General features: G+C 31.6%; 2 protein-coding genes across 4 annotated transcripts; both read left to right on the top strand.

The window, feature by feature from the left end:
• The first annotated feature begins 396 nt into the window (after nt 1–396).
• LOC119688210 (phospholipase A1-like) lies at nt 397–3,161 on the top strand. The gene is made up of 2 exons (XM_038102893.1): nt 397–656; nt 2,360–3,161. The coding sequence occupies exons 1-2, from the start codon at nt 397–399 to the stop codon at nt 3,159–3,161; spliced, it is 1,062 nt and encodes a 353-aa protein (XP_037958821.1).
• A 2,216-nt stretch (nt 3,162–5,377) lies between these two features.
• LOC119687464 (cysteine-rich with EGF-like domain protein 2) lies at nt 5,378–9,192 on the top strand. 3 transcript variants are annotated; one of them, XM_038101788.1, is made up of 6 exons: nt 5,378–5,589; nt 5,644–5,832; nt 5,915–6,233; nt 6,306–6,497; nt 6,565–6,798; nt 8,365–8,659. In XM_038101788.1, exons 2-6 carry the CDS (start codon nt 5,668–5,670, stop codon nt 8,604–8,606), a joined length of 1,152 nt encoding a protein of 383 aa, XP_037957716.1. In that variant the 5' UTR covers nt 5,378–5,589; nt 5,644–5,667; the 3' UTR covers nt 8,607–8,659. The 3 variants fall into 3 exon arrangements, with proteins under 3 accessions (XP_037957716.1, XP_037957717.1, XP_037957715.1); XM_038101789.1 differs by lacking the exon at nt 8,365–8,659 and adding an exon at nt 9,038–9,192 and having other exon boundaries at nt 5,378–5,832; XM_038101787.1 differs by having other exon boundaries at nt 5,378–5,832.
• The last annotated feature ends 2,284 nt before the right edge of the window (nt 9,193–11,476 follow it).

Genomic DNA, 11,476 nt, shown 5'->3' on the forward strand with positions numbered 1-11,476 from the left:
ATTTCATATACCATATATCTTATATGTAGATGTAGTAAATTGAATAAAAAAATATATTAGAATTATTTAATATCTGCTCAATTTTAATTTTTTGGAACTCTTCAATTTATTGCTGTTTCGTCTAAATATAGAAATTGATATTCCATAGCCGCTAAAAAAATAACAAAAAAGATAAAAATTGAATCCTAAGTTGGTGATAATTAACTAAAAAAATAAAACGGCAGAATCGCTATGATAATGAAACCAATCCATAAAATACGTAAACAATCCAGTGAGCCAAATTGAATAGTATTGAGTTCGATATGCGCATATTAAGAATTCTTTTAGTTATTAAAAATAGATTGTTGTAGTAATACTTCTTGCAAAATTTTGATCCTTTTATTGTTATTTGATCCTATGCACACATCAGCTTCCTACCAATGCGTGCGCACTTATCGCAATCAACAGGGGCATTGCGATCCATTAACAGTTGACTTCTTAGCTGGCCTCATTGCAAAGAAGGCTCGCGAGTTGCTGCAACCGGATTTTGGAACGCGTAAGAAGACCGTACACTTCGACTTGTACACACGACTCAATCCATACGTAAAGCAACGACTGAGCTCAGTTGATCATGGAATCTTAATGAAATCGCACTTCAATGCAAGTTGGCCTATCAGGTAAGTGGAATCGTAAGTTGAAGTTAAGAATGGTTCGGTTTGTTTCATGTTTTCGTTTTTATTATAACCGTAAATGTTGTTCGCTTGAACTTTAAGTGCTCAGTTATCACTGTCGAAAACCGTTATTTTGTTATTTAAAACAAGTTTTCCATAAAAGAGTTGGTGACACATTTACTCAAAGTACATAAAATAATCTTATGAGTGCTGTGATATCATTTATTTTCTTTTCAAGGTGAGATTGACAGACGAGGTTTTTATGACAGACATTTTTTCTTCTTGTTTAGTCTTGTTTGTCAGATTTTTTCGTTCTGAGACCACGGCAACACCTCCGAAATGTGTGGTATCCGAAGAAGAAATATAAATAACAAATATAGTAAAGTCTTACTATAGAAAAGAAGAAAATGCACTCTATTTTTAAAATAGACGAAACACTGTGCTCAAGTGATATAGGTTAATAGAGTGGAAGTTTGTTAATACCATTATCAACACTTCCACTTGAAGACATATATTGCCGATGGAAATGCCCACAAGTTATCAAAGTAAAGTATGCAACTGCAAACATTTTTTCCATTATAGTTCCTTCAGATGAAGTTAGGAAGATAAGAAGGTAAGAAGGTCATGGACTAGGAGTCAATGAAGTCAATTAATTTGTAGTCCTTATGGTAGACAAAGAAAGTAATTGATAGAATCCACCTTCTCCGATAAACTCCGGCGGAATATGCCACTATTGAAGCACAATACCCTATTTGCTGAAACCCGAATGTAATATTTCATTATTTTCTAAGCTAATCTAGACTATAGAATACTAGTTTTAGCGAATAGTCTACAAATCATTCGCACCGCAATGATAAAAGGATGCATCTACTCTTTAATAAGGTTCGCACATCGGGATATATATTCATTTATGTTTATAATGGACTCTCTTCTGAAATTATTACAATACTCAATTTGATGGTTCAAGTTAAATCGTATTCATTGGTGCCTACATAACTATAAAGATATTGATTTTTTAGGGCCATCTACGCAATTATCTGCGATTACTCTTAGTGGCGTAGGCACAATGCAAACTCATAGCGTTGAGATAGGAAATATTAAAAAAAAATCTTCTTTAAGCACACTACTTATCACTCCTGAAATACTTAGGGTGGCTAGTCTCTACGCTGTTCCATTGCGAAATTATTGAATTTATACCACGTTTGTGAGCACACTAAAGATCTTCAGGAAATTGTAGGTCTAAAGATTACCTAGCACATTCCATTCTCTGAAGGTCATTTCATAGACGTAATGAGTAGTAAATTGCTTATTATTGCTTCTTAACAGATTGGCATAAATCCATTTAACTTTTTCTTGTTCTTGAAGCTAAAGTTAACACCTCGAAGAAGGCCTGTTAGGTCAATTGCAGTTATAAAAAATGTTACAGCAGTTAAGGGTCATACCTAAATCAAACAACGATAAATATTTGGAGAATTGGATCAACAGTTGTATTTTATTCGATGATGTCTTATTTTATTTGGACATTATGATCATTAATGATATTTTGATTATTGATTATTGATGATATTTTGTGTGTTTTGTTAAGTCATTTCCGATATTTCGTACACTGAAATACTACATCCGTTACTCCTACTTTTATTATTAATACAAAATTTAGTCTTATCTCCAACTTTCAATTATAATTGATAATATTTTTAATTTACTTTCAGAATATCTATACATGGTTGGAATGGTCAGGCAACTACTTGCTCGAATGCAGCAATAAAAGACTCTTACTTAGCAAAAGGGGACTTTAATGTCGTTTTAGTAGACTGGAGTGAATACGCACTTAACATAAACTACGTCCGTGTAATAAATGAAATTTACGAAATTTCACAAAAAATTATGAAATTCACTAAATTCTTGCATGACACATCAAATGTTAAATACAGTGATATGTATTTAATAGGCCATAGCCTTGGAGCGCATGTAGCGGGTGTAGCAGGAAAATTGCTCAAACCACACAAATACGGCGTTATATATGCTTTAGACACCTCAGGACCTATACATAAAAAATTAAATACTGCTTGGCGGCTAACCCCCTCGGATGCGATTTATGTAGAATCAATACAAACCGATTTAATGGTAATGGGATTTCCATCTGCATCTTTAGCGCACGCGTCATTCTATCCTAATTGGGGTTTGAGACAAACACATTGCCCGAATGCAACGGCTATGGAGCCACAATTCACCTGTGATCATTTTGGTTCATTATATTATTTTGCAGAATCTGTACAGAATAACAGAGCATTTGGAGCCATACGATGCAATAACTTCCAAAGTATTATGGAACATAAGTGTGGAGTGGAGTATAAAGAATATAATTCGAAAATTTTTATGGGTGGTGAACCCGCTGTACCAAAAAGTGGTATTTTTTATCTAAGCACTAGAAAAAACAAACCATTTGGTTATGGTCAAGCAGTAAAAATGAAAAATCCAGTTCAGCCCGTTGTAATGAAGCCCGTTGATTGAAAAAAATGTAATATAATATTATAATTTATTTTAAGACATCTGTTTTTATGATATTTAAGTGCTTTCTTCATACGTATATGATACTTACGTTAATGATTTTTAATATATTAAAATGTTATTGTCAATTACTTAGTAAATTAATAACTAAAAATAAGTCTGGAAACTTAAAATAAGTTATTATCACTTAAATCTTAAGGTGCAATTAGTCGGTAAATACCGTAAAAACTTAATAGCGTTTTTCCACTGGTTTCGTTAGACCAGTTAACTTACTTAAGCTTGCTTAAATTACTTAAATCTCAAGTAAGTTAACTGGTGTAACGAAGCTAGTGGAAACGAACTATAATCAATCTTAAGCAGAAACGAAATAAAAATTTCGTGTGTTGTCAAATATATTTTAGAGTCATAGAGAAGCCATATAAATATAGTTTTTTATATTATATATATACATATATATGTTTTGTATGGTATATATTCTTATAAGCCTGAGGTTTTATAGAATAAGACTTCGATTGACGAGTGTTTACCCAAAAAAAGGAATTGATAAATTGCCCAAAAGTTGTTTAGACACTTTTTCGGAGGTTTTCTATTAGATCAAGTTCAAACACTCAAAGAAAGACTAAATACATTAAAAAATAAATCCGTTTCTGTTGGAAAAAAGCGAAAGTAACATTGTCGTTTACATTACGTGAATGAATATTTAATAAAAGAACGTGGCCTTATCAATCAAGTTTTGTACTAAACCAATCAGTTTTATGTAATGACTACTATAATAGTACGTTTACACTGTAAGATTAAGAGAACGAGATTAAGTTAATCTGCATTTTTAATCTCCACCATTTATATTATACATTGGAGATAATTTTGACATTTCTCTTATTGTGTTTTGTTTTGTGTGTTTAATAAATTTCTATACATAAAACAATTAATCACAATTTTATACAAAAAAGTTGAAAAATAAATTTAATAAATAGTTTTATAACATTAATTCAACAAATTTTAGTTATAATTATGTACAAAACTATTATTAAACAAATGTATTAAAAATTTACTCACTTCGGCATTTGCAAATTTTCAATGTTTTGTTTTAAATAGATTTTGACATCTCTTTTCCAATTCCTCTAAGCTCGTAAAAAAATCTACGATATTAAATTATTTGCAGAGTTACACAGAAAAATAATCACCATATCTCAGGAGTTAAAAAATTAGTCTCGACCAAAAAGGAATAACTTTGCATGGCAAATCTAAAATTAAACGACGGGATTAGTATTTCAATTTCGATTATTGCTTTAATCTACTCTAAATCTCACAATCTAAACGCCGTATAAAACTATGCAAACTCCCAGAATTTTATATACAACCCTGTACTTTTTGCTTATTTCATACTACCATATTTACATTATACATCAATTACGTATTCAATTAATAAAAACAAAGATTATATTAAACACTTATTTCCTCAGTGCCTTTGTTTACAGCTCAGTTGTTGTTTGTATACATTATACATATAAAACATATAACACATAAATTAAATTTTTATAATTTCCCTTGTGGGAAATTTATTTTTAACGGTTGCATATGACATTTTTTGTATATTTTTCCTTACTTTGTATTTAAGTAAGTTAAAAGGTATGGAAGCTCTTTATATGATTTATAAAATTTATTTAGTAGGTTACATTTACTAAGTAAGCAGTGGAAACACACTAGGTCAGTTCCACAAGCTACTCGTGGTAACTTTGATTAACACTGTGTATACACAAGTGCGTTCCACCAACAAATTTTCGAAAAAATGAGGTCATCTGAGAGAGCGTAACATCCCTGTCGAAATTTGAAAATGCTACACAGACTATATTCATACATTTTATATCAAGTAGAGTTTGTGTGATGTGTGAATCAGCTGTTTTGGTTTGAATTTTAATTTTTGTATTGTTTATTTGCACGGCACTGTTCTCACCAGATTTTAAACAATGCTGTTTAATGAAAATCTGTGTAAAGAGCGTAATTTGGCACCTTATTTGTGTTACGCTCTCAGTGTGTACCTTCCTTGTGTTTTACTTGAGTTTTACTGCGAGTAGCTCGTGGAACAGACCTACTATAAATGTTTGCTTTGATATGTATGTGTTAAACTAAGTTTCTTATCAGATGCCGTGTCGGTGTATGGGCTGCTTACGTTATTACGTAGTCTGCATCAGCTGTTCACCAAAAGCATATTAAAACAGTATACCAAAGAAACCGAATGGTGCGGCGAAAAGAGTGAGGCGGCCAAACAATATTCTGGGATAAAATTGTTAGTGGATGAAGCAGAAAAATACACGTATACCAACCGAAAACAACCAAAAGGTGATTTTCCGACAAATTGATTAAAGTATTAAATCAGTGAAGAAGATAATAGACGTCATTGAAAGCACGAATCATTTAAATTGGCTTCGCTGTGTGTATTTTTCATTCAACAAATCAGAACTAAATTGACGTACAAACTTTATAGATCCAAGGTTTTGCGTTTCAAATTATGTGGAAGAATATTTTTTGCAATTTTGCCAGTGTGCTTTTGCTCAGTGTGATTATTTATGCAGATAAAGACTTCTTAAAACGATCACCACAGGAAATAAAAGATAAATCAACTAATTTGCCACCATGCAAATCGTGTACAGTTTTAGTGCAATCCCTAAAAGCGGTAGGTTCTATGACGTTCAACCTTCTGAACTCAATATTTGTTTATCCTTTATTGATACACTGATACACACTATCATAATTAGGGGTTGGATAGAACAAGTCGTGGGAAGCATGCCGGAGGTGATGCAGCTTGGGAGGAAGAAAAATTACGCTCATACGAAACAAGTGAAGTGAGACTGGTAGAGGTGCAAGAACAGCTGTGCAATGAGGTTCGACGTGGACAATCACAATGCCATAATATGGCTTCCGATCATGAGCATTTAATAGAAGATTGGTTTTATTATAAACAAACTGAGTCGCCCGATTTGTACGTCTGGTTATGTATTGAACAATTGAAAATGTGCTGTCCTGAAGGACATTATGGTGCTGAATGTAAACCTTGTGAGGACTGTAAAGGCAATGGTAAGAGTGTTCCCGAAACATTTTAACTAACCATACTTTGCATTCAATTGAAATTATGGTCTGTGTGTATAGGTAAATGCAAAGGAGGCGGCACACGCAAAGGTAATGGAAAGTGTGCTTGTGACTCTGGATACGCTGGTGACAACTGCAGTCAGTGTGGAAATAACTATTATGAAGCATTTCGAGATGATACCAAATTATTGTGTTCAGAATGTCATAAGGCTTGTGGTGGCGACGGCGGCTGTACTGGTGCCGGACCCAAAGGTATTTATAAAGGCACTTCATTTCATTATAAAAACGTATTCATTGAAATGCACAAATGCTCTGTTAGCTTGTCGCAAATGTAAAGAGGGCTGGCGTATGGATACTGATAAAGGTTGCCAAGACATAAATGAGTGTTTAGATACGCCACGCGCTTGTCGCCCAAATCAGTTCTGTGTTAATAATGAAGGTTCACATAGCTGCTTAGAATGTGACCGTTCTTGTGAGGGCTGCGATGGTGATGGCCCTGATATGTGCAAAAAATGTGGTGCTGGTTTTAAACTTAAGGATGGAAAATGTCAAGGTATGTAGTGAAATGGAAATTAGATTATTAATTTTTCGGGAGTACCTGAAATTAATCAGTTACTTATTGTCCGTGCTTGTGTTAATTTTTGTACGTTATTTTTAAGTGTCTGTCTTTGTGACAGTTCTATTAACTATCATTATGTAATCTTGACTTAGTCTATCGATTTAAATTATGTGTTTTACAAGTTTATTTAAAGTACAGGGGAAATCGGGTGTTTAAACAGATCAAGCACTCAAAAGTTTAGACTCAAATGCCAAAATTTGAATATACTCGAACCTTGCACTATTCGAATACATTGAAGCTTACTAACATCCACAGTTTGTTCAATGTTGTTGTAACAAGTCCAACAATTTCACGAGCTATTGGGAAGTGTAGAAGAGTGTCGAATATAACTGGAAAACAACTACTATATAAGATATAGATTTAAAAGGAGAGTGCAATTAAAAAAGTTAAAGCTGAACAGTTATTTCACTAAACGGTTTGAGCGATTTCACGTAAAGGTCGTACGAGTAAAAGTTCTTATCCACGCTAACAAATTATGGCAAGATCGTGAAAGTAAAACTTGTGAGCAAAAAGCGAGAGTAAAATAGTATGAAAGTTGCCAAAATCTTGCTCATGTGTAAACTCGAAGTTAGAAGTTAGAACACCCACTTTTATATCTTAAGTACATTGTTTATTGTTCAACTCTATTTTACAGAAGCTATTTGGGTATTCACAATCTAGGGTATCGCACTCAGTAACCAGTACATAGATTTTGTTGTTGCCGCTTTATGTTGTTAGCTGGTAGGTTACAGAGCGCGTTAGTTCAGAACAATAATACCATCATGTCTATATATTTTAAAAATGTATATATAGTTAATTAAGCAATTTTTAGAAGAAAAAAAATTTGTTTTAGTTTAGTTTGATGTTAGGTTGTTCTAGCACTCAATCAATTGTAACACCATTACCTAAGACGGGATTTTAACTGATTTTAGTTATGGAAACATATCGAAGAGGTCACAAAGCGTGGGATGCATTCAATTTTGACGCTTCAGACTTCCTTAGGAAGTTAAAAGCATAACTACCTAAGAAATTTGACTCGCCTTTAGCTAGATCTTCTTCTTCATCCCTATAACTTCTGAAAAGACGGCACTCCTATCTTGAGAGCATGTCTGTGAAATAACCATTTATCGCTTATATAAACCACAACCTTAGAAATGTCGTCCGTTCGAAAGCTGCGCAATTTTCTTAATTTTTTCCTATTTAGCTGTGGCCATATAACCCTGTCTAGTACTTGGAATGAAGTCCTGAGTACGCCAACTAATGACAATAATTAACTGATTATTTTAGACTTCAATTCAAAATTAATTTATATTTGTTAGCTATTTGTTGTTGTGTTAATTTAACTTTATATACATAGATATATTATTGTAAATATTATATATGTTTGTGTATATAATTTTATTATTTCATTTATAAAATATTTATAAAGTTACTTTCTTGTTCTTTGTTTTTTTTACTCCTTTACACTTCACTTTCATATAAACGCTCAACTTCAACAAATTGAAAAAAATGTATATATAGATGAATCGTCTGAGCAACGCGATACCTACGTGAATATAACACGTTTCCTTACCTATTTTGGTTTGTGCGTTGCCACATGCGTCATTTTTCAAAGTTCAACATATATCGCCTACATTGTGGGTGCGGCTGTGGCCATATACATTGCAGCCTCAGAATATTGGCTCAACACATCGCCAAATGGAGCGGTTAAACCACAAATCGATGCCAGTCAATTAGAGGAATTATTAATGAAGTCTTTATAAAATTAATTATTGAATTTATTAAATGTAAAATAATTTTTATGCTTTAAATTTAACGTACAAAATTACACTAATTTATTTAATTTCTGTGCTAATTATAATTATATTTGTTTCAATTTTAAATTTAAGTATGAAATAATAATTACATCTAAAAATAATTTAAAAAATATAGTTTAATTTAATTTATTCTATGAATAAGAAAATGTTCCAAAGTATTTATTTATTTATATATATATATATACACTTAGGTGTGCAACTATAATTTGTAAAAGTTTTAAGCATAGAAAGAAATTAATTCAATTAATTCAATTAATTCAATTTTTTTAAAAAATATGTATTTATTATAGTATTATCTATCATTTTCTTTTTCCAAACAAAAATGTAATCTCTTTTAACTATAATTTATTTTATTTGAAATGTTTTCTATGTAAAAGATGGAGAAGAAGTAGAATTGGAAACTGGCACAGAAACGGAAATGCCCAACAGTGATTTAATGGAAAATGTTGCTTCAATACCGGAAACAATCGAAAATCAAAAAGACTTCAAAGCTAAAGTGGAATTATAAATAAGTGACTTCATAAGAAATTTAGTTTGAAATGCATTTTTATTTCTAATACTAAGATAACATACGATACCAAATCGTTTTTTAAAGTAATTCCTATACCTCATTGGAAGATAGAAGTAATAATCACGTAATTAAATTATTACAGTCAAACGAAAATAATCAAGAAAATAATTTGTAAATGTCTTAAAAGTCTTAAAAGCTTAATTGTTGTGTTTTAAATATGTTCTAACTAACTGAAGACTATATCTAAAATAATCTGGTACTTTATTGTGTCTGTCTTTGATATCTGGAGGGATATTTGCGTTTCGATTTAAGGCTTTATTTATGCATCTTTTATAACAAGTTAGTGATATAATTTAAGGATATTTCTAAATAATTTAATTAAAGTTACAAATAAATTGTATTTTGTAAAAATAAATGTCGTAAATTTTAAATGTTCAAACATTTCTTACTTTCTTTCCTTTACAATGTCAATGTTTTTATTAAAGTATACATTTTAGTGCATATAATATATAAATATATATATCATATATATCATTTGTATAAAAATAAAACAACAATATTATTAAGGCAAATCAAGAAAATTTATAATTTGAAAATGCAAATAATAAAGTCTTAAAATGTAGATCCCCGATATATGAATGTATATGTCCATCTTCCAATAAATGTTTAGTGTGGTGTCCTTTTTGTAACTCGACTGAATGGAAATCAAATTTGCAGAATAAAATTAGCTTTATTATTTCGTTATAATTCTAAGATAACTCTAAATTGATAATTCGACCTGTTTTATAATTGTTCATATTGAATAAAATTATTTCGAAATTTATTATTTAAAAATTCCACATTTTTGTGTTTAAATTAAAATACATGCTTTAAAATCATTTCCATTGTTGTTGGTCTAACCAACGCCAACCTGAAAAGCAAGGACATAAATGGATCAAAAAACTTGCACAATGAGTTGGAGTGGAGAGAGTGAAAAGGTTTAAGGTAGAAGTAAATTTATTGAATTAAACCTGAGCCTAGCTAAAGCCGTCTTGCCAACTCAAAAGACCGGAGTTGCTTGAGTACAGATGGTACATTGGTGTTATGGCGATGGTGGCGTTATGAAGCGCAGCGCTGCTATTTATGTGTAACAAGAAAATATTTAGGCTATTCGACTGTGATAATATTCAAAAGAACTCATAACAAAAATTACAAGGTGATGTAAATGATAATGTTGATGTGATTTCAAGAGCACACAGGTCAACATCTGTAGCCACTCGTGTTTCCAAACGACCAAGTGCCTCTCAACAGTGACAAAATTACCAGTTCTTCATGTGTTATAACAGCAATATGTTGTTGAACTGGAAGAGAAATGTGAAAAGAGAGGTCTAAGTCTGTTTAATCTTGAATTATAGCTACAATGAAAAGTGCGGTCCTGATAAACAAACGTTAAGTATAGGTGTATGTAAATTAGCCATTTCTGCTGGTATGTTAAGTAACTTTTCTGCTATGTGGTATTTCAAAATGCAAATATATTTGGCTATTGCTGTAACCCATCTAAGAGCCATCTAACCAGCACATGTTCGTCTAAAAAACGAATTTACGACCTGACACCACTCTGACATAACAGTTTATAGTATCTCCAAAAATTAGCATATGAGTTTCCATGCTTTGAAGTTATTGATGAGCTTAATATAGTAGAAGTCGACTGCATTCCTAGGCCAATATATTGCGAAAACATGATACCGACAACTATAGGATGTTAGGATGTTACTGTTGGTAAGCAGTTAATATAATTTGCTTTAATTTTGGAGTTAATTTGGAGTCAATTTTGACCATGACTTCTTACTGCCACGGATTGATTAGGTGATTAAATAATTAAAAAAATTTTGTAAACAAAGGTGGCATAATTGCTATAACTGCTTTTTCTTTGCCTATAAGTATTCCTATTTCAACAATATAGCTTATCTGGAGATAGTATATGCAGTTGTTTTTAAGCTTTGTTGGGATGTGAACTGTGTTTAAATGCAAGATTTTCATGTACACGGGAATATCAGGCTGTTAAATTGACTTCGAGGCAACCAAGGGTTCTTTCGTTGTGCAGGCAGAATTCAGCATATCATAAAAAGTGATGTGTAATGTTTTATCACCATGAGCAAATGGCAATAGCTCTGAGACCATCATCAGCTAAGACATTTCAGTTCTTAATTTTTGACAAAGTGAGGTATCGTGAGACCTAATAAAAATGAAGGAGCAAAAGTAAAACAATTTTTCATATTATAATTTATCACATTTATTAACATTTGTATTTTTATAATTTTTTTTA

This window comes from Teleopsis dalmanni, chromosome X, assembly GCF_002237135.1.
Source record: "Teleopsis dalmanni isolate 2A chromosome X, ASM223713v2, whole genome shotgun sequence".
NCBI classification, from domain to species: Eukaryota; Metazoa; Arthropoda; class Insecta; order Diptera; family Diopsidae; genus Teleopsis; species Teleopsis dalmanni.

What these genes read in the sequence shown, in the direction of transcription:
- LOC119688210 (XM_038102893.1), top strand. Translation starts at nt 397, where the DNA reads ATGCACACATCAGCTTCCTACCAATGCGTGCGCACTTATCGCAATCAA. An exon ending in AATGCAAGTTGGCCTATCAG is followed by an intron (nt 657 to 2,359) that starts GTAAGTGGAATC and finishes ATTTACTTTCAG; the next exon opens with AATATCTATACATGGTTGGA.
- LOC119687464 (XM_038101787.1), top strand. Translation starts at nt 5,668, where the DNA reads ATGTGGAAGAATATTTTTTGCAATTTTGCCAGTGTGCTTTTGCTCAGT. An exon ending in TGAGGACTGTAAAGGCAATG is followed by an intron (nt 6,234 to 6,305) that starts GTAAGAGTGTTC and finishes CTGTGTGTATAG; the next exon opens with GTAAATGCAAAGGAGGCGGC. An exon ending in TACTGGTGCCGGACCCAAAG is followed by an intron (nt 6,498 to 6,564) that starts GTATTTATAAAG and finishes ATGCTCTGTTAG; the next exon opens with CTTGTCGCAAATGTAAAGAG.